The following is a 23,484-nucleotide window of genomic DNA, read 5'->3' as shown; positions in this document are numbered from 1 at the left end:
GCAGGAAATCTTGTGGTTAGGTGGTGGCGGAGGCTCTGTGGATGGTTCTGGAATGTAGCCCATGCCCCTCAGCTTTATTTACCCAACAAGGACACGTTCCTTGCTGTGCATGGCCACAGCTGTCCGTGACTTGTCTGTAGGAGGGCCGACCCTCCCTCCTGCCAAGCCGCACCAGCCACCCTCGGAATCCTGGAGGGCAGAAACGTTCCCTTGTGAAGGAAGACCCCTCCTTCCCAGCCTTCGGATCAAAGTGGGTGAGGGTGAGGGGGTGGAGTCTGCCGGGCACTGCAGGGCACTCTGCCGGGGGCTCCCAGCCACCAGGTTGGGAGGGGGCGGCTGAGCTGGAGGTAGGGATGGCGAGAAGCAGGGTTGGGAAACTGGGAGAAAGGGGGGCCGGGGTGGGGGGACATGCCAGAATAACAGCAGGATGGCTGGGGTAAATAGCAAGTCCTAGAGACGGCTGCTTCTCCAGCTGTCAAGAAGGGGGAGGAGAAAACACTGCGGGGTGGGGGGAGGAAGGGGGGACTCTTAGGAAGTTATTTAAGAGCTAACTTTCTTGTCGTTTAGCCTGTGTCCTTTGGAGGGAGTACTCCAGAGACGCCCAGAGCCAGCCTGTGCTGGGACACCTCGGGAGGGGACCGCAGGTAAGCAGCTGCCCCTTCTGCCCGGGCATCCCGCAGCCCTGCGTCCACCTCCTGCCCCTGGGTTTCCGGGCCGATCTGTCAGCTGGTGCCCCGAGTGCAGGGGAGCGGGGATCGAAAGCAGCCCCACCGGTCCAGTTCCGTTCTTCGCCCCTCACTCCGCATCTACCCAGCCCCACTTCCGAGTGGGCCTTCTCTCAGGCATCCCGCGAAGCTTCCCTAAAGGCACTGCTGGCTGAAAAGGGCCACCAAAGGGGCAACTGGGGTGCTCCCCCAAAGGACAGCGCCACCCCTTTCTTCAGGGGAGCGGACTATGGAGAGAGGATGCAGAAGGTTGCAGAGAGGGGCAGGCAGGGCCAGGTAAGAACACCTGCTTGGCTGGCACTGGGAGTGGTCCAGCTCGGCTCTCCATCGCTGGCACCCCAACCCCCCAGCCGTAGGAAGCCGAACTTGAGCACCTCCCCCAGCCCAGACCTGACAAGGAGGCGACGCTTCTGCCCACCTGCGCTCACCCAGCCTGGCCTGCACCCAGGGAGCACCTGGGGCGCCCCAGTCTCTGCTTTAATGGTCCTCTCTCCCAACGGGCTACCGCACCGCTCTGCGCTACTCTGTCCAAAGATTCCCCTCCGCTAGCCACCCTGCAGCCCACCCCGGCCATTCCCCACCAGAGGAAGGCTTTTTCCTGCCTTCTCTCTATCCTTAGCCCTTCTCTCTCTCCTCCCCCCACCCCTTAACCCACTGGAGCCTGTAAATCTGACCTCAGTTATTTATGGATACCCACTCAGACTTTACACTTCCAAACGCTACTGTCTGCTTCCAAGCCCCAATGCCTTAGGAAGTGGCTCCAGCTGTGCTGCCTTTTTGCTCGACACGTTTCTGGGACAGCCTACTCCCCTCGCCTCTGCAAGGGCTGCTCCGTATCTTCTGAGGGTGCAGAAAACAGCCGAATAAGCAGAGTCGTGACTGGGTAATCCAGGCGATCAAGAGGAAAGCTTCACTGGGGCCAGAAACAAGGTCTCCCTTCATTTGGTCTGTTGGTCAACAAGTACCAACTGTACCCCGACAGGAGGTGTGGTGATTAAACTGGTTGTTTGTCCACACAAACTCCAAAGGAAGGGGAAGCAGGCTTGGAGCAAGGGCGGTGTTAGCTGACCGAGTAAGTTTAGCGAGCGGGCTATTTATAGCCCTATTTAATATTGCAGCGGCCTCCGCCTCATCTACCCCAAATCTCCCCTCCCTTGTCCTGCTCCCTGTGGCCCTGACTCCAAAGCAGTGACCACCTTCTCACACCCTACCGAGTGAGTTCACTTAAGAATCTTGTTGGGCTCAACCGTACCCCCCCAGACTGGAAGCTTTCAAGGCAAGCATCCTTCTGTTTTGTTCTCCGATGTACCCCAAGTGCCCAGACCGCATGGGGGGCCCTCGATAAATATTGGCTGAATTAACTTGCCGACGTGAATGCTTGAAAGGATGCCACTGATCTGGACGTGGGTGTATGATTTTATTCTTACAGTGACGTAGGCCTCATAAGTCTATATAAAATGGGCAGAGGTACATGCATAGGATAGCAAACGTTTCTTTCAAGAGATTGCCTTTAGGGGGAATGAGAAAAAGACCCTGCTTTCCAAAATCTTTTACATTTTTCATTTCTTCAAATAAGCCCTCTTTCTTCTGCTTTCCATATGTTTTGACAAACACGAAATCTCCCCGAGATCCTTGGGGAACTGTACTCCATCATTAGACTTATCCTTCCTGCCACATCTCAGGGTTCATTTATGCGAAACTCAAAATGTGTTGCTCAAGAGCCATCACAGACAGATATGTCTCCCTGTTTTTGAGTCCTTGTCACAAATGCAACTGGTTTCACTTTCCTTTCCATGCCTCCTTTTCTCCCCCCAAGGAGCCTGTGAGGCTGAGAATGTCGGAGTCCTCGGGGGCCACCTTTGGAGGCAGGAGAGCCATCCCCCCCAACACCTCCAACGCATCAGAGAATGATCCCCCCACCGTGGAGCTGCAGGGCCTGGTGCCCCGGAGCTTCAACCTGCAAGGTACAGTCACCTCCTGGGCCGCCCCGGCCGGCCGTCCCCACGGGTGCTGGCTCAGCACCCTCTGTCTCCACCGAACTCCCACAAAAACTGGTCCCCTGCCAGTCTCTGGTTTTAAAGAAAGGCCTCCCAAACCCTCTTTTGGGTGGTAAAAGCACCAAAGACCAGGATTCTTGTCCCAGTTCTGCCACTTAATGGCTTTGTAATCTCAAGGAAGTCACCTCTGCAAAACAAGGGCATTAGCTGAGTCCTCTTCCAGCCCTACTGTTTTGTTTTTAAGAATGTTCTCTAGCTGGAAGTTTCCACTCCCAAAACACTGTGGCTTTTGTGATTGTCTAGCTCACACCTCCTTCCTGCCCCGTCCCCGCATCCATCGCTGTGAATCTCAGAGCTGGTGAGAGATGCTGGACCCTGACGGTAATGGAGATGGAAGCCCTCTGCTTCTCTCCAGAGCAGGCTGGGGGGCAGGTGAGGCGAGCTGCTTCCTCTGCTCTTGCCTCCGCCCATCCAGAGGGACCTGCTCTGGGAGCAGCCACCAGCCACTGACCTCCACTCAGCCCTGTCAGCTGTGACAGCGCCCAGGTACCAGCAGTGGCTTGGTGACACAGATGCCCTTCCCTTGGGCCATGGCAGGGACATTCAGACTCACGTGCCTGAATGGCATCCAGCGGGGAGCACATTTTGTCAGTTGCACACATGTACCCAAACCCACTTTTGCTCCTGAGGGGGCTCTGTGTATGGTTTAACTGGGGGGTGAACACCCACTTGTAGGGGTAGGTGCCCACGACCACGCTGTGATGTGTGGTTAATCTGCCTTGTCCGAAAGAGACCAGAGGTTGAAAGCAAAGGGAAAGGACAATGTTGATTACGAACAAACCCAGAAAGTCAGAGAACAGCCTGGGTCTGGTGGGCAAGTTTGATTGTGTTAGTATCATGTCTGGACGGTGTGACATCCAATTGTGAAGACAGAGAGATATCCAGTACCACCCGTGGGGTACCATCCAAACTGGGAGCGGGAGGCTCACAGAACTGAAGGGCACCTTCGGTAGAGCCGAGGGGCCAAGACAAGGTGTGAACTTGGAGTTCTGAGCTCTCTCCCTTCTAGCTGCTGCACTCTCTAAAACGCCACCATTAGAACCACAGAAATGAGTTTTAAAGGACTTGCTAATCAACTCATCTAAATCCCCATGTTATAGGTTGGGAAAAGGAAACCAAAGTAAGCACTTGGTGTTCACTCCTTCACTGCCCAGTCTAGGAGTCTTCCTTCCTCCCCCCCTCCCTTCCTTCCTTCCTTCCTTCCTCCCTCCCTTCCTTCCTTCCTTCTTTCTCCCTTCCTTCCTTCCTTCTTTCTTTTCAAATGCAAATAAAATTGGAAAGTGTACAGATGTCAAATTACCAAGCAAGTTATCTTGGTGTATTCAGTTTTCTAGCCAAATTCCCCTCTGGCAGAGAAGACTCTGGGACCCAGGAGAGGGGGGCAAGTGCTGGAAGAAGTGGGCGGGGGGAGCAGAAAGAGAAAGGGGCACAGGAGAAATGGGAGGCATCACTGAGGCAGTGAGGTGTAGCAAAGGGTCCCCTGGTCCAGGACTCAAAAGACCCAGGGTCTTGTCCCACATCTGCCACTTGCTCACCCTGGGACCCCCAGCAAGTCATGTAAATGTTCTGAGCCTCAGTTTCCCCATCAGCAAAATGGGAGCAATACCTACTTCACAGTTGCCGTGAGGATCAAATGACCAGTGACTGTGAGAATACCCAATCAATACATGCTCATTGATTCAGAATGTGCAGATTATCATACCTCTGCAAGGTCAGGAACCCACCCAAGGGAACCTTGATTCTAAGGGGAATATGTGCAGCCTGCAGCCCCCATAGAATTAAAATGGACCAAAATGTTGCCAGTAAGAAAACTGCCAAAGAACTTGAGCAGGTAGGTCAATTTTTAAAAATCTGGGAATACTGGTTTTTTGGTTACTTATTTTTGGAGGCAGGGGTGGGGGGTTAGTTTGAACTGAATTATTTTGAAAGATCAGTCATTATTTGCTTGGCAGTCATATGTGTCCACAATCCAAGTGACATTCTGGGGTACTTCATACAGGCTCTGACATAGGAGTGTGTGTCCAGTGAAAAATCAATCCCTTGAGCAATTAATGACTCATCAGCCCTAGAGTCATTGTAACCTTATTATTATGAACAGGTTCCAGGTTTCATAAACACGCCTCCGTTTAGTAGTTCTCCTACAGATGAGCTAAGTGCTACATGCTCTGAAGATAGGACCTCTGAACCCAGGAAGTATAGCAGTAAGTCCCAGATGAGTAGAACAGAAGAAAAAGAACACTGTCTTGATCAAGGAGGTCCATTTCCCAGTTATCCTTCACATTTCAAATCTCTGTTTAATTGTACTAAAAGTGGGTGTCCTGGGACTAAGTCTGTCAAGTTGTCCCCAAGTCCCTGCTGAGACCTAATCACGTGGGTTTAAGTGCCATCTTCTTGCAGTTTCCTCAGTGGCCACTAGTGGAGGGCTTGTACCTCCCTGATCTCATCTGAGGATGACTGCTTCCAGGATAACAAAGCCCTAAGACAAACTCTCCACATGTGTTTCATGGAAGCTTTCCAAAGTGTCCCTTTAGCATGCTACTCTTGTGAAATTGACTGAGAAGGGCAGAGAAGCAAGAGGGGGAAAATGCCAGATTTTTCCCTTTGAATAGTCTTGTGGCAATCGATGTATATAATCTATATTGAGTGTGTATAATACCTTTAATTCACAACTTCAGTGAATATTTGGTTAAGAATTAATTTTGCCTGTATTTCAAAATGTACAAACTTACATAAGGTTCCTCCCATGTGGCAGCATGATATTTAAGAAACACTGAGATATTTGAGGTGACAGTGGAACCCCGGAGATGGGACCAGTCAGTCCATGGAGGTGTTTGATGTCCTCCTGTGTTTTTAGGGATCCTTAATGCCCCCTTTGAACTCAACTGTAGCCGAGAAAAATATCTGAAAATCCACTCAGATTGTTTGGATTTGCATCCATTTCTAATGTTTTGCATGCTCATTTGGTGTTTCTGAAAATCTCTCTAGAACCTTCCTGGTCTCAAAGGTTATTTTAGCAGGAGATGTTCCGGAAGATAACCTTATATTCTTGGGCTGGTTTGACTCTGTGTTATTAACAGTAGGTGATCAATCTGCAGTAGTAATTATGATACTCATTTGGCAGGTCTAATGCAATTTGAATTCAAACTGGAAAGCAAGCTAGATCTATAAAAAAATCAAATGCAAACGGGATCTAGTATTTTTCAGGGTAATGGGGTCTGTGCCTTTCTGATCGTTTCCTCCCTCCCATGACTCCACGTCAGAACTAAATCAACTAACTGACTAGTTAGTCATCCATCTCCCCTTTATGCAGAGTAAACCTCTCTGGATTCGAGGTTATTGAAAGAATAAAAAAGGCCTTCAGTGTATGATTAAGAAACGATGTTGTATAGAAACAGTTCACACTTTCCACTTGATTTGTGGGAAAATGTTTAATGATTGTGTCAGGAACGATACCAATCTCTCTCTGGGGACACAAAAATGAACAAGTCAATACCTGGCCTCAAGCAACTGTCCACCTAGTAGATGAAACAAACAAATAAAAGGAATGACCAGTGGTGTCGGTGGAGTGGGAAAGAAGGCGAGGAAGGTTTCGTAAATACAGGACACCTGAGTTAGGTCTTAGACGATGGGTAGGGGTGCTGCAGGCAGACAAGTGCCTGGAAGGGCATTTCTAGCAGAGGGCACAGTGTATGTCAAGTAGTGAGGACAAGAGAGGGGAGATGAGCCTGAGAAAAGTAAGCAGGGATCACATCATAACAGGCCTTGAAGACCTTACCTTTCCTCCTGCAGATACAGGGGACTTGCAAAGGATTCTAAATAGCAAATGACATAATCAGAATTATGTTTATAAAAATCATGATAATAGTGAGGAGAAAATGGAGAGAAGGAGACACATTTGGCGGCTGTTGAGATACTTCAGGCTAGAGGAGAAATAGACCAATAGAGAAATAGAAATAGAGAAATAGAAGATTTTAGTCCCTGGAGAAGGTGTTAGACTCATTTCTCTCATTCTAGCTTCTGCTGAGCATTTCTTATACAGAGTACAGGACATTTTAATAGCAACAGTTAAAAACAATAAGCTGTTTAAGAAAATGTTTTTAATGATTCAAATTAATGATAGTTTAAAATTCTGGGTGTCCAAAAGGAATATGAGAAAGGAAACTTTACCCTGTTGTTTTCATAATAAACAGACCTACCTCCTCATGGACAGTATTTACACCTATAGTTTGGTAATAATATTACCAAAGATTGCATGGAGATCTCAGTTCACTAGGGAATTCCTAGGATATGAACCTAAACATTTAACTTATTTAAAGGTTCCATCTGTGACAGGTATAATCATTCTCTGAAGAATATCTTTACCACCTAAGGTGAAAATAATCCACTTTTTTCATATTAGGGGAAGGGTAGGAAGACAGGGAGGCAGCTGGCTCATGAGGGGAGATTTTTTTCCCTGGCAGTCCATTTTCTGATGTTTTGGAATTAGGCTAAATCGCGTTAGGTAGACTTTTGAAAGCTGTCACTTTGAAAGAGCAAGCTGCCAAGTTTCCAGCTACAATATCTCTCTCAAAACCAAAAAAAAAAAAAAAAAAAGTAGCTTAGCAATGAGTTGTTCTGTTCTGTTCTGCCAGGAACTGGGCTTGGACAGGGAGAAACAAATTCCTTTCCTGTTTGTGGCGAATGGAGCCTGGGTGATGAGAAAGCTCTTTCAACCTAAACTACGTCTTGTTAAGCCAAGAAACGAAGCAAAAATCAATATTTTAGCTTAATAAATGTTTACTGAGTGCCTGCTACATGGGAAGGAGCAATGGACAAGGAAAAGAACTAAGATATTTTTATGCCTGTGATCATATCTTATGACACCATCTGTATAGAGTCCTTGCGATTATCAGGTATTATAAGAACCAAATACTTGACTATCTGTGGGTGAGTCTCCATGAACAATGGAAGAAAAGGTATTTATTCAGTGGTGTTGGGGACCTCACCTCATTCCCCAAGACTTGGGGTAACCCTTAGTAACTCCATAGACCTATTGGGAGATTACACTGGAGAGAGGGCAACATGGCTGCCATTTTCTTCTCCTTCCAGACAATAACGCCCCTGCCTATTACCCTTCTGTATGTCTTACACATTTGGCTACAGTCTAGAACATTATTTCTTTAAACTTGCCACCTCTCAGTGTAGTTTTTAATCTTCCATAGCTTAATCAAGTTTTATTCTTTTTTTAAATTAATTTTTATTGGAGTACAGTTGCTTTACAATGTTGTGTTAGTTTCTGCTGTACAGCAAAATTAATCAGCTATACATATATATAATCCCCCTTTTTTGGATTTCCTTCCCATTAGGTCACCACAGTGCATTAAGTAGAGTTTCCTGTGCTATTTACTAGGTTCTCATTAGTTATCTATTTTATACATAGTATCGATAGTGTATATGTGTCAATCCCAATCTCCCAATTCCTCCCACCCTCAAGTTTTATTTTTTAAATGAAATGTTTCTCTTAGATTAAATTATTTTAATATGAATTTTTAAGAGCTTATTTAGGAAATTTTTACTTATCATTGACTTAGTTTCTCCCTACGTAGGGTACCACTGTGATTTCCTATGATTTTTTTCTTTCTTCCTGAAGGCATTGACTTAGCGTGATATTGCAATAGAAAAGGTAAAGAGCACTTGGAAAAGATAACATTTTAAAGAATTCCATGTTTTGAATTAAACGTTGTCAAATGCACAGTAATGTAGACTACATTATTTTAAAACAAACTCTTAATATATATTAATATATATTTAGTACATATATATTTGTTTTCACTATGAAAAAAAATCTAGTTGGGTTGGCCAAAAAGTTCGTTCGTGTCTTTCCCTAAGATGTTACCCAATATAAACCCAACCTAAAAACTATGATCAGGGCGGTGGAGGGGGGGGAGGCTTAGGTTTTATATACTCAAAGGAATTCATTACCACTTTTGCTTACCCTTTGTTATAAGTGGTCTAAGTGAACTGTGACATCTTCATTTTATTCCAATCTGAAACAAAACTGCTGGTCTGGAGGCTTTGTGTTATAAGACCCCATACATTACCTTCAACAGTATATAAACACAGTCCTGAAACTGGCATATTTTGAGAATGAAATTGTCTGATAAGTTACTTAAAGGACTTGTACGGTTAATACTGTGATAAATGGAATAACCTATTTTAAAATGGCTATCCAACTCCTAGCTCCAAATCTTCAGATATTATTAAATGTGTTTAAAGTGAAAAGTGGCATATTTGCTACAGCATTTTTGCACATTGCCCCAGGCTCAGTAACAAGGTGATTAAGACATGGTCTGGTCCTCAAGGGGCTTACAGTCTCCTAGATAAAATCACTTATATTAAGATAATGCTAAGTGACTAATGATAATAGACTTTTTTTAAAAGAAAAATATATTCCTTCAGGAAAAATATATTCTGGAAATTGAGAGGAGAAAATGACTCCATCCACCTGTAGATATTCAGGAAGAGAAAAGCAGGCCTGTCTGCTGAGAAGACAGGCAATGTAGCATTTTCTTAATGTCTTAATGTCTTGGCTGCCCCAGCAGGTCTGCCCACATGGAAAGATAAAGCTGGAGAGAGTCAAGTTTTTAATGGTGGGATTAAATATCCCACCATTTTGCAGATGAGGAAACTGAGGCACAAGTTTATGTAACTTGTCCAAAGTCACAAAGATAGTGTCAAAATTGGAATCTGGGTCCAGTTAGTCTGGCTCCAGAATCCATACTCTTACCCACTATGCTATTCTACTTCTCCTGGCAATAACAATATAATAATAATAATTTTGAGAATTTACTAGGTGCCAGATACTATGCTAAAGCACTTTACATACATTTTTTTTCCCATTTAATGCTTACACCAACCCTATGAGGTATTTCATTGCCTTTCTAAAAATAAGAAAACTAGACTCAGAGAGATTAAATAACTTTTCTGAGGTCGCACAATTAATAAACAGTGAAGCATCTCCTAAAACATATTCTGAAAAATCCTCCACAAAGAAATAGTTCCCATGGTCGTTTAACTTTGGAAAGCATTGCACCTGTAGGAGGTTTGCAGTGCACATCAGCATGTGACAGTCTGCCATAAATTCTGCAAGAATCCTGATTAACTTTGGTTAAACCAGCACTTCCCAAACTTGTTTAACTATGGAACTCTTATTCTTCCAATACCCATCTATACACTCTGCACGGCACTACCACAAGGACAGACTGATTTTTTTCTTTTTTTCTTTTTTGGATGCATCGTGAGGCTTGTGAGATCTTAGTTCCCCGACCAAGACCAAGGATTGAACCCGGGCCCTCGCAGGGAGAGCGCAGAGTCCTAATCACGGGACCACCAGGGAATTCCCAGGACGGACTGACTTACCCAGACTCACTAGACATTAACCAGATTTGCTAGACTGGAGCGTGGAACTGGAAAGCCAGGGTTTTCATTTGCAGTGAGAACTGGAACCAATGAGAACCAGATACCAAAGAAAGACTTGACTCTCTCCAGCTTTATCTTTCCGTGTGGGCAGACCTGCTGGGGCAGCCAAGACCTAAAGCGAATATACTGGTTTTTAGGGGCACGTCGTCACAGGGGTGGGGTGGGAAGGGCTGAGGCAGACCCTGGCAGTGCGTCAGGACCAGGGCATTCACTCCCTACAGGCAGACTGGACCCTCCCCATCCCTCACCTGGAATTCCAGCACTGCCACTGCCCAGTCCGTTTTCCCCTCTGTCACCGGAAGAAGCAGTTTACGTTTGCATAGGCACAGATCTAACCATGTCCGTTTGCTCTTTCAGATTCTTCACTGGATCCCCAGTGCAATTAGACTCCACGCTCCTTAACACGGTCTGCAAGGCTTGCAGGAGCAGCTCCTGCCTTCTCTTCCACTGTGGTCCCACTGCTACGCTCTAGCCAGCCAATCACCTTTCAGCTTTTAAAGTAAACCATACTGTCTCTCCCCTCAGTCTTCACTCATCCTCCTCTCTCCCCCACCTCTCTTTTTACCTGGAAAACTTGCTCAGCTTTCTGACCCCTGCTTATACCTCACTTCCTCCAGAAAGCTTCCTTAACCCCCCCCCCAACCTAATCTGGGTTCGGGGCTCCTAGCCAGAAACCCTCCCCTACTCAGACTCCTATACTTCCTTTGTCAGGGTGTTCATGACACTGTATCATAATTACCTGTTCACTCTTTAGTATCTACCACTGTGCATTTACATAAGTTGCATTTATTTGGTGGTGCCCTAATCAACATCTATATCCATGTCTTGAATGGTAACATAAAATAGCACGCTTATGAAATTCCTGGAGAACAGGAAGTTAGGGAGGATGTTAATATAGTGAATATATACTTAGGGTCTAAAGTTATCTTAAGAATTCAGAGCAATTAACCAAATACAATGGGATGAAATTTAATGTGAATACATATAAGGCCTTAAAACTGAGCTAAAAAGAAAAAAACAGCTGCATTGATAGAAATGGCTGAATAACAACATGAGAAAATGACTTATAGGGGTCTGGACTGAGTTTTAATCCACTACGGGTAGAAGTGACATCAGAATGTATTTTTAAGCGTTTTGCTTCATCAGATGCTTAACGTAAATCAACAATAAGAGTATTCAAAACACTAATGGTATCTTGGACTGAAATCATAGAAGTATACTATTTATTTTGAAAGATGCAGTGGTCTCATTGGTTTTCATTGGAAAAACCATAACCAGAGTAATGTACTTAATTCTAGGAAAAACGCTATAAGAGAGAAATTCATAAAATGGAATATGTATATTTCAGAACACAGTAATGGGTAGAAGGTCTGGAAATAATTTCCTAAAGAACAGTTGAAGATACAGAGAATGTTTTACTCAGAGAAACCCTAACAATAGTCTTTATATACCAAAAGAGTGACAGATGAAATGAATAGAACGTATTCTATATTTACGCAGAAGTTGGAACCAGGATCCATGGTTAGAAAAATTACAGGGAAGAAGATGTCAGTTCATCTTATAAGGATTTTTCAAATAATTGGGTGGTTTAAAAACGGCCTGTTTGCTTTATAAGATAGTGGGTTCCCTGTTCAGACGGAAGCTAAAAGCCTAAGTATTAGGATTTTCATGGAGATGTTTCGTGCAGTACATAGCAGGTCTACCAGATGGTCCAGAAAGTACCTTTGCCCTCTGAGATTCTGTGAGAGTGCAGTATCAGTATATTCCTTTCATTGGTGCTGATGAATGGAGAGCTGATTAAACCCTTTTCTGAGGAATTAGGTTTTTAGACATTTTAAAAAAATAAAACAAAACATTATTAAAAGTCACAGTGCTAAGAAAGAGGGCCAGATGAGTTGATTACTAAGGCTCTTCTCTTGGGACGTTTATGATTCTCCAGCTCTTTCTGAAGCTGGTTTAGCACTGGGGATTGTGACCTTAATAAGACCAGAGAACTTAGGAGGAAGGCAGCTTGGAAGAGAGAGCTATAGAAATAAACATCTTCAGACCACAGCATAATGGAAGGAAATTGCCCTTCAGGGGACCATGTACTACAGGGTTCTGAGATGAAGCAAAAATAAAATTGCATCTTGCACTTTCTGTTTGCTATAATGTTGCAGCCAGAATAGCCCATTGAGCACCATGTAAAATATAAAGTGGCGCCGTCACAGTTCATAGTCAGCAAGCTCAAAGGAAGCCTCTGGTCCCACTATGCACCAGGCATAGAGTCAGACCCATTGCGCTGTTAGGTCACTGAATCTTTGTAGAAATTCTCAAGATATTAGTATCTTCATTTTAAAGGTGAGAAAACTCAGCTTCTGAGAGGCAACATCCCTTACCTAAGTAATTATGAGACCTGAGATTCAAACTCAGGGTTACCTGGACTTTGAATTCATCAAGGGTGTTGCAGGGACTCCTAGACTTTAGACCTATAGAGTACCGTAATGAACCCAATTTCTCCATTTTGCCTATGAGAAAAAATGAGGCCAGAGAGCACCAGGGGTCCTGCACAGGATTCCTGTGTAAAAGCAGAGGAAATCACTGAGTCTTTCAGGGTGAAGCCCCAGCTCTCTGTGTACACTGAGTTCACAGCCATGAGGACAAACCATGCAACAGTCAAGGCCAGGAAAAGGGAGGGAAGGCAAGAGGCCAGTGCACACTCCCCACCTCGCCCAGCATTCTCTCTCCAGTGCCCCTTTAGAACTCCAAATGTATACACAGAAATCTGTCTTTAGACTAGATCTTCTAAACTGCAGTGTAGACGGGTAGTTAGAGCTACCTTCACATTCAGTGATCATTTGCAGAGGGAATGGGAAAAAAGCAAGAGGAGATCTAACTTTTGTCCAGTGCTATCATGTCTCAGATAAATATATAACTGACATTTACACTCCCAATTCCAAAAATCAGAGGAAAAGCCTGTAGATTTCAGCTTCACACCAGGGTTTGCTTCCAGATTGGTTGTTTAGTAGCCAGGGAAATTGAGTCTTGTTTCAGCATGTGCAAAGTGGAAACAATCCTACCTACCTCATAGGAATGCTGGTATCCTTCCTCCATGCCTGTTCTCTCTGTTTCCTGCCTTTGAAGGACAAGATCTACTTTTAGAATTACAGAAGGGAGCTGTGGGTTGACCCTTCCTGAAGTAAGAGGAGAATTTTGGATTGATGATCAACTTTGTCCTTAGAACATCCCTTGCAGGCTTTGTCAGATTTGATTCCTCCCTTTTTAAAGATAAGAAAATTGAAGTGGTATTCCCTGCTTATCCCAATGTATGGAGGCTGTAGTCATCGTGGGAAGCACCTGACACAACGAAAACCAACATGAGACTCGGATGTGAAGCCTTGATCTCAGGTGCTAGTTCCTCTGTATCTAGACCTATTGATAGGCATTATCAACACAGCTTTATTATCCCAAAGTGAGTGCCGTGTGGTCTGAGACGAGATCAGAAGGGGAAAATGCTTTTAAAAAAATCTTCTTTGAAAACAAGGATGTCACAAGAGACTGACTCCCAAATCTACCAGCCCCCTGTATAGAGTTTTATCTAATAAACCTTACTACCTTGCGTCTTCAGGAAAAATAGTCTTGTTTTTCGAGTTTGTGTTTAAACCAAAGTTACTCAATGGTTTCTCTTGATTGTTTTCTTTGTGTATAGACTACCTTAATGTTACGGCTGTTCACCTGTTCAAGGAGAGATGGGACAGCAACAAAGTGGATCACCACACCGACAAATACAACAACAACAAGCTGATTGTACGTAGAGGACAGTCTTTCTACATCCAGATCGACTTCAATCGTCCCTATAACCCTAGAAGGGACCTCTTCAGGGTGGAATATGTCATTGGTGAGTGCCATGTGCAAGCCCTATTCATGACAGTCATGATACCATGGGTCATAATGGAGGAAGGGTAAGGTATAGTTGTGTTATTTCCTGGAATCATACTTTAACAGTTGGCTGGAGCTGGGATTACATCCAACCCCTGGACCACTCTATACTCTAAGATGGGTCTGATACAATGCCGACCATCAACATATTATTTGCCTAATCAGGCAAAAATCTGGTATAAATAAAAGTGAATACAATTGGCATAAAATGTTAATGTGTACGTAGAGAAAAACATACATGGCTGATATATGTGTAATTTAATAACGTTTTTAGAAAGCAATTTGGTATATCTGTGAATATTAGAAATACATATGAGTTTTGACCTAGCAATTCCAGTCTTAAAAATCTATACCAGTGATATCTAAAATCTTAAAATCCACTTTTAAAGAGTGGGTATTATTTACTGCAGCATTGTGTACGGTGACAAATAAAACCCTAAAAGTAAACAACTCTCAATAGTGGAATGGTTGAAAATACTGTGATATATTCACATAATGGATTGTGAATTTGACCCATGCCAGATGACTTTAAGAGAGGTAGTGAGTGAGAAAACAAAATGTAGAAGGGTGTATATAAGATCTTCTATACATGTGTGTGTAAATGTACATGTGCATAGATCAATACTGTGAGTTCAGAAAAGAATATGAAGCACACACACTGGTGTTGATATGGGTTCCATATTGGAAATACTGCCAAAATAAAGGCAAGAGAAGCAAAAGGAAAGGGAACCAAGCAAGAAAGGGAGAAAAAAAAGTGACCATGATATGATTATATGGAGGCATCTATGTAAAAGCATTGACCTGTGGGAATAAATATAAAGAAATTAAATGTAATACAATTAAAACTAAAAATACTTCCTTGGGAAAAAAATCTATGGCCACTGATCACTTGAGGAACATGGTTTGTGCTTACTTGAATTTACAATGCAAATTTGTATATAAATGTGGGAAAATTGGTTGGAGACAGAATAGAAGGGGGAGAGGAGAAAAGAGATCGCTGAGTCAGAATAAACAACATCAGTGCAGTGCTTGGGTTCTACACAGAATTGTTTGTTATCCCAGTTGTGCGAAAAGAAAAGGGAAAACTAAATCACAGTTCCTGTGTGTTAGGCAAAGTGAAATAACTCCAATTTAATTTAGGGAGCAGATTCTTATTGTTAATATTTTTTAATAATGGGTACTTCAGGTGAGAGAAGAATCCACAGATAATTTTTTAAACACTATTTTAAAATATGATGAAAATTTATTGTTATTTCTTTCCCTAAGTTCATTTATCTTTCTTTTGTATATATGTGTGTGCATGTACATGCTTGTTTGGACTAGATATGATTAAAATGTCCTTGACACATTTTTAGTAAAAGGATCACTCCATGCATGTCAGTAAATACCCAGAGTTTTGTTCCAACTTAATGGGAATTTTTACCTTCACCTTTATAGCCAAATATTTCGGGCAGTAAGAAGAGGACAGGGAAGCTTTGTCCCTGAACTGGACTTGTCTGACGTCTCAGATCTTCTCCCACACCCATTCATAAAATAACTATAATAATGAAAGTCTTAGGAAGAATAAGATGCATGTCTTAGATTGGGATTCCAGGAAACAAACTCTGAGAAGGAGATTTGCGTGGAACGAGTTTACTGGGGAGCACGCTCGGGGTCAACATCAGTGTGGGAGTGAAAGGATCAGTGTTGGGCAGAGAGCGGGGTTGAACTCCAATGAACAAAGGCTTCAGTGGATTCCATGGTGAGCTCTGGAGCTGGAGTGTATCTTTAGAGTTGTCCAGTCTTGAGGCAAGGGCATGGGTCATTTATACTCTAGCATTGACGGTCATTGGCTACAAGCTACCCCCAGGGAGGGAAAAATTAGTGTAGTTGGGTCTCCATGGCTGAGGGTAAACCCATGAGAGCAGCTCAATGAGAGCTGTGAGCCACCAGCATTCCCAGCATCGGGGCAAGGATGCCTCTGTCCTAAACACAAAAGGTCTGGGTAGCAGACCACAGAATCCACTACAGTAAGCATTTAAAGTCTTCTCTTTTTATAAAAAGACATAGTACTACTTTTGTTTCTTCAGCAAAAAGGTGGGGGAGGGGAACATAGCAAATTTGCCTTTGAGATAAAAATCTATGTATTTTAAAAAACAGCATATCTCATACAACTCAATGTCAAAACCCCCCCCACAATCCAATCAAAAATGGCAGAAGACTTGAATAGCCATTTTTCCAAAGACGATATACAGATGGCCAACAGGTACATGAAAAGATACTCAACATCCCTAGTTATTAGAGATATGCAAATCAAAACCACAATGAGGTATTATCTCACACCTGTCAGAATGGCTAACATCAAAAATCTACAAATAACAAATGTTGAAGAGGATGTGGAGAAAAGGGAACCCTCCTACACTGTTGGTGAGAATGTAAATTGGTATAGCCACTATGGAAAATAGTACGGAGTTTCCTTAAAAAAAAACAACAACAACAACTAAAAATAGAACTACCATGTGATCCAGCAATTCCACTCCTGAGTATATATCTTTAAAAAACCCCAAAGCACTAATTTGAAAAGATAAACACACCCCAGTGCTCATAGCAGGACTGTTTACAATAGCTAAGACATGGAAGCAACCCAAATGCCCATCAACAGATGATTGGATTAAGAAGATGTGGTATATACATACAATGGAATATTAGCCATAAAAGAATGAAATACTACCATTTGCAGCTACATGGGTGGACCTAGAGAATATTATGCTAGTGAAATAAATCAGACAGAGAAAGACAAATACTATATGATATCATTTATATGTAGAATCTAAAAAATAATACAAATGAATGTATATACAAAACAGAAACAGACTCACGGACATAGGAAAAAACTTGTGGTTAGCAAAAGGGAGAAAGAAGGGGGAAGAGACAAACCAGGGGTATGGGATTAACAGATACAAATTACTATATATAAAATAGATAAGCAAACAAGGTCCTACTGTATAGCAGAGGGAATTATACCCATTATCATGTAATAACATTTAATGGAGTATAATCTGCAAAAATACTGAATCACTATGCTGTACACCTGAAACTAACACAATATTGTAGATCCACTCTACTTCAATCTTTAAAAAACGTAATTGCTCTAATGAGAAGAGGTAACTGTCGAATGTGAACTGGAAATGAAATTCAGTGCAAATGTTTGGTTATGTGGGTGTACCTCAGTTTCAAGAAACCTAGAATGTGAAAAAGTGATTTAAAAAACAGAAAAGAGAATACTTTGTAAAAAAATAAAGGACACATAAAAGTCTCTTCAAATATTTATTTTAGGGTGTTTATAACACGATTAGATTTATCAACAAAGACCAATTTACGCACTACTTTTAAAGAATGTAACTATTGAATAGAGAGACCTATCGTCATATTAGAAATATGGAGAAAATAACCACACTTATTTGCTTCCAGTCTGCATTTCTTTGTTATTGTTCTTTTGTCTTTCCCCGTGACTTTATATAAGGTGAGCTGGGATGTCTTAATACCCTGGAGTTTTCTTTTGTGGCTCTTCTCAGAACCTAGGGTCATGGGACTTATTTATAAGTGATTCTGCCTTCAAATCAAGCTTCTTTCTTTTTAAATATTTAAGTAAATAGCCTCTTGGGTGGTCCCAGATTTAACCATCGTACACTGGGTTCTCGGAGCAGAGAATGTGAACAAGGAGCGACTGGCTTTCCTCTGCCAGGACCTCACTAGCTCGTGCTGCAGACGGTCTCAGCGCTTTGATAACTGCGTTCATTAGTTGCTGGCTGTGCACCGCTATCTCTGTGAGTTATGTGGGAGGTGTTAATGAATTTGAGGAGGTGGGTGTGACTGGAAAATGTGCCTGGTCATCTGTGGGGTCTTTTCTCTCTTTCCACCCCTGAGCCTGCAGCCATGACAAATCATGGAAGGCATGGGGCAGAGCGTTAATTACAGGTTTCCTTAACCCGTAGCTGGGGCTGTGAAAACCTAGGAACAGCTTGTGGTGTTAATTTGCTGTTACTTTAGCATGGGCTCCCTACTTGTGTGATACTTCTTTGAGGCAGAGTCATTCCAAGGAAAGAATTTGCAGCTATCTTCCTTACCAGCTCTCCCCCCTCAAAACAACAGACTTCCCCTTCCCAGTGAGCCCTCCAGAGTGGCTGCAGGGCTCTTGGGCAAGTTCCTTTCTCCCTGGAGTCCCATTACGGGAGCACAGTGACGTTGAGGCCAGCACCTCAGACATTCTCTTGACCTTTTTCCTCAGTCCCTCAATGGCTCCCACAGTGCCAGGTTCATATTTTTGGGTACCTCAGAAAGAAGAGGGGAAGGATTGTATCAGCAAAGCCTGTCCCTCTCATCAAAAGAGCAAAGTTTTCCCAGAAGCCCCAGCAAGCTATTTATGTCTCATCTGTTACCCTTACCTGTAAGAGGAGCTGTGAAAGTAGTTCGTTTTTCCAGTCTCTTCAGAGAGGGACAAGGAGAGCTAAGCATGGATGCTGGTAGACACCCAGTGGTGTGTGCTAGAAGTCCCTTCCAGCTGTGCAAACCTGGGAGTCCAAAAGTGCAGCCTTTTCTGAGCACAGTAATGGAGGTCATTCATGGGTACAGTCATCACATACCCAAGCATTAATAGAACCACATCAACTGCATATATTCTGCATTATTAACCCCATTAAAACACTGAAATGGCCTCAAGACTTCAATATTTCTATTTCACCTATTTCTTGAGTAGTGTTTATCTAAAGCCAGCTGGGATGTCAGACTGCTGTGTATTCAGGATGGGAGTGACATGAACGATTCTTATTTAGAGGGTTTGAGACTGGAGAGAAGGTGCTCAAAGGAGAGAGGGTGAGAGCCTGGATTCAGGCAGTGGTTGTAGAGATGGAGAGGAGAGGTGGGATTTGAGAAATGTTTAGGAGAGAAAAATCTACTGGACTTGTGATTGGTAGTCTTCATGGAGTGACTGGGAGGATAGTCAGCTACAGCTCCCAGGTTGCTGGCTTGTGTGCTGCTGATGATAGGTGCTAGCACTCCCAGATGAGATAAGGAATGGAGGGAATTCAGGAGAGAAAAACTGAGTGTGGGAAATGATAATGATGCTAGTGGCTCCTACTGACAACTCACTTACTGGCACAGGGTACTGAGCAGAGGTGCCACATGCTGCCCATTTAACTCTTCACGCACCCCTCTGGGCATTGGACTGTAGTCATCTCCATCTTTTCAGTGATTAAGGAGCTTACCCAAGGTCACGCCTGGAAAGTGCTAGGGCTGTAATTTGAACCCAGGCATTCTCTCCTAATCACAATGCATAGGACCTCTGCCAATGAAACAGTAGTAATATAAATGAGATTCTATTTGATCCTGCTGAGTTTGAAGTACTTGAGGGACTTCCAGGTAAATATGTCCAATAGATGGTCCCATATATCAATCTGAAGCTTAGGGAAGAGGTTTGGGTTGGTTATATTTGGATATCATACATATAAGAGATTTGGGTTGGAAATTTGGATATCATACATACATAGATGGGCAAGATCATTCAGAAAATATAAATCAAGTGAAAAGTGTATGGAGGCTTTAAATCTTGGGGAAAAACAACTTTTAGGGAGTCAGTCCAGGAGCTGACACCCCTGGAGGAGACAAAGACCACATGATCAGATAAGCAGAAGGGCCATCAGGGAAGTGCAGTGCCACTAAATCCAAGAGAATTGGGAGTTTAAAGAGGAAATTGTTTAATCTTTTTGGAAGAGAAGACAATTTAGATGATATCTGGAGAAGAATGTGAGTAAGAAGAGGGGTATTTTGTCTTGGGCGTCTGTTTTAGGATTGGAGGTACTTGAACTTGTATGTAGGTAGAAGGGAAGAAGCCAGTGGAGGAAGAATCCTGAAGATTCAGGAGAATGCTGGAAAAAATAGAAGCATAACATCAAGTGGCTTGGATGAGGGGAAGACACAGCAGAAGACTTTATCTTCTGAGGATGTTGGAAAAGAGGTAGGGGGAATGTTAGTATATTAGGTGGGGAGATAGGAAACTGATTATCATGCCTGATGACCTCAACTTTATCAAAGACCTAGGAGGTGAGCAGGTGCTACAGGAGCTTAGGGAGGAAAAGGACCATCTCTCATATCTGAGATCATCACCCAAATACTTAAAGACTAAGTGCCCTTGTGGATTTATGTTTCAGAAAGTCCAGGTAAAATCACCATCCGTGGCTGTCACAGACACAGCACTGTTTCTCTGCTGACACATGTCTTGCCCCAAATCATACAGCTCGAAAGATGTAGAGAAATATTTCCTAGCCTATGCTCTTTCCACTATTTTATGCAGCATTTTGATGAAAATGGGCTACCTGTTTCATTATTTGGAAGCAACACTGATATAGGATGTCATTTCAGATTTTTGCTGCTGTGTGTTTGTGCATCGATGATCAGCGTGTTCATTCTTAAGTGCTTCTATGAAGTGACTGATAATGGCATCTAAGAATCTAGGACAGTGTTACCCAGAGTGTGCTCTCTATGAACACCTGTCATGTGTGATGTTCCTTGAAAAAAAAGTTCTGTGGTCAAATGTATTTGGGTCATGCTGTGTTTCCTGCATCTTCTTGGAGAGCTCCAACACACATTAGTATATAAAAGGCTCTGAGGGGGTACAAAGTCAAAAAAAGAATCTTCTTTAGCCTAACTGTCCCAAAATTGTTTGACTGCAAACACTACTCCACCATATTTTATTTTTATAATACCCTTTAGTAAAAGGCAGAACTCACTCTAGGAAATGCCAAACTACAGTTGCAAATTACCTTTATTCTGTAGAACACTGAGAAGAGTGGATGATGGAACTTGCATGCATTTGTAGTCAATGTGCTATGGTAACTTAGCATGATATCTGTTTTTTTCTTTTTGACACTTTTTGTGCCAACATTAAAATAACTCTATCAATTTGGCATTCATATTCAGTAACTTTTCCTTTTTTATATTTATATATTTATTTTCCAGATTTTTATTTGGCTTCTTTTACCATGAAGCCAGTTTACTTTCCTTTTGAATGTGTTTATTGAGCTTTTATTGATAACCTTGCATGTGCAAAGCACTGCATTGGTATTAAAGTAGAAAGATATGTTTAGCCTTTGCCCTCGAAGAGTCTGGAGAGGATAGTCTGAACACTAGAGGTAGAGTTCAATGCCAGCCTCTTGGACAAAATGCCTGGAAAACACCTTGGAGAGAGAGATTGACCATGCGGCTAGTTGATAGAGACCCCCGGCAAGTGCTATTTGAGCTGGGTATCAAAGGATGAGTAGAGGTTGACCCAGTGGAATGGAAAAAAATGGGAAAGGGCAGTGGAGAAAGAAAACTTGGAAGCATATTGACAATCTTGTACACCTAGATAAGAAGTTTAGATGTTATTCTATAAGTAGCCAGGAGCCTCTATGGAAGAGTTTTAAGCAGAGATTTAAAAGATCTAAGTTTTTAATTTTTAGATTACTGTGGCAGGGTAAGGAAGATAAACTGGAGGTCTGAGATTATTGTTGGGGACATAAGTAAGAGACTTGAGGGGGAAATCTTACTAATAGATGACAAGGTAAATGTGTAAGCATCATTATGAATGTTTTTCCTCTAGTAAAATTGGTGGTTTTTTTCTTTGCATAGTCAAATAAGACTCACCTATAGTAAAGTAATGCACTTTGGTCTGAGGAAGCACAGTACGCTGTAGTGGCTGGCTCTTTGGAGTCATTTCAGGGATGACAGCTCATTTTATAAAAGGGCTGGGAGGTAGTGCAGTGGAGGGGGGAGGATTTGGAGTCAGGAAGACCCCAGTCAGCATCTTAGTTCCACCACTTAGAACAGTGGTGGTCTCACTTAACCCCCTCAGTGACTGTTTTCTCACCTGAAAAAAAAAGGGATTATAATACTTCAAATAGCTATTCATGGATTATAGGAGATAACATACATGAAAGCACATTTTCATTCTCACAACAAAACTGGGAAGCGGGGGGGTAGGAATAAACTTCATTGAAAATCTGGAAACCAAAATTCACAGGGAGTGAATGACTCACCCAGGGTGGTGCAGTGGAGGGGAGGTCTCCTGTCCTTGCCTCCCAACAGACCATCAGAATCTTAGCCCAGTGGCCTGTCCACCTTGGCCCTTTAAAAGAGAACAAATACATTGTCAAGTAAAAGCATAGAATTAATCCTAGTTACATTGTTTGGTGCATTAATTCATTTGTTCTGCTCTGATCTTCCTGACTCTTCCCCCCGTAAATGAAGACATTTGCTGAGGTACCAGCCTAGCCAGACTCTTCGAGCAGCTTTCTGTGGAATCAAGTTCTGCATTACTAAATATGCCCTCTGTAACTCCCCACCCCATCCTGGGTCTGAAGGGAGGGTAATGGAAGAAGACTGCCATCTCTCCCCTTTAAGGTTAGTCCTTAAGGAACTTAGCACCAGCGGCCTTGGGGGAGGTTCTCCAATGAAGGACTATTACTAAATAAGAAAAGTCTGTCAAAAAGGCCAAGAGGAGACCACTGCTCTCTGACTTTTCTCTCCTGGCAGCAAAGAAAAGATAACAATCACTGAACCTCCAAACAAAACTCTCCAGTGTCTGCAACATCCATGCTGACGACTTAATTTAGTCAAATAGGAACCCTGACAAACCACAGACCAAGTTCTTCCCAGAATTATTTGCCCGCAGTTCTACCTGAAGTGACAGAGACTGTTTAGTCTCAAAGTAGGAGGGATTGCCAGGCACAGTCTAGTGCCAGAGACCTACAGGGAGCCCCCTTTCCCTGCCTTGTGACCCAATCCCATCCTACAGAGCTTGAGTTTCTCAGCAAAGCTCAGTATCCTGAGGGTACCAGAGTTGTCAGTGTGTCTCATCACATGTAGTGTGCTCCGGGGAGCACATATAAAGGACAATGGATGTTGGAATGAGAAATCTCACAGATTCCTGACTTCCTTCCTCCTTTCTCTCTCTCTTTTTTATTCCCCTAATTTGCCTTCACCCTAGCTCCTCTCTCTGTTCTATCTCCATACTTGTGTCTCACATTAACCTCTTTCACTCATTAGAATTCATAACCTTGGCTAATTAGTATCGCATAATTGAAACTGTACTCTACCAGAACTCATGATCTGAACTCAGGGATTATACAGTGTGGGCATCCTCTGGCTTTTCCACATAAATTCTAAGAAATTCTTGCAGTTGTGAAGTTGGGGGTGACAAAGGTGGGTGAAAAAAACATTTAATGAAAATGAATGTGCCCACTGTTATCCCTTGGTCTTAAGTCTCCAGTCTGTGAAAAGAGAGAGCAACTGATTGAAATTAAAACCCACTG

General features: G+C 43.0%; 1 protein-coding gene across 2 annotated transcripts in view; it reads left to right on the top strand.

Annotated features, from left to right (window-relative positions):
- The first annotated feature begins 281 nt into the window (after positions 1-281).
- F13A1 (coagulation factor XIII A chain) overlaps positions 282-23,484 on the top strand; it is a 144,397-nt gene continuing 121,194 nt past the window's right edge. The window contains exons 1-4 of one of the 2 annotated variants that reach the window (XM_061194793.1): positions 282-347; positions 568-644; positions 2,542-2,689; positions 13,929-14,117. In XM_061194793.1, the coding sequence (XP_061050776.1) occupies positions 2,560-2,689; positions 13,929-14,117 (319 nt within the window). In that variant the 5' untranslated portion in view covers positions 282-347; positions 568-644; positions 2,542-2,559. The remainder of the gene's footprint in view (positions 348-567; positions 645-2,541; positions 2,690-13,928; positions 14,118-23,484) is intronic. The other variant, XM_061194794.1, reaches the window with a different exon arrangement.

The sequence above is a fragment of the Eubalaena glacialis genome, chromosome 7, assembly GCF_028564815.1.
Source record: "Eubalaena glacialis isolate mEubGla1 chromosome 7, mEubGla1.1.hap2.+ XY, whole genome shotgun sequence".
Lineage (NCBI taxonomy): Eukaryota > Metazoa > Chordata > Mammalia > Artiodactyla > Balaenidae > Eubalaena > Eubalaena glacialis.
The sequence above is the reverse complement of the archived record's forward strand: the minus strand, read 5'-3'. Positions and strand labels throughout refer to the sequence as shown.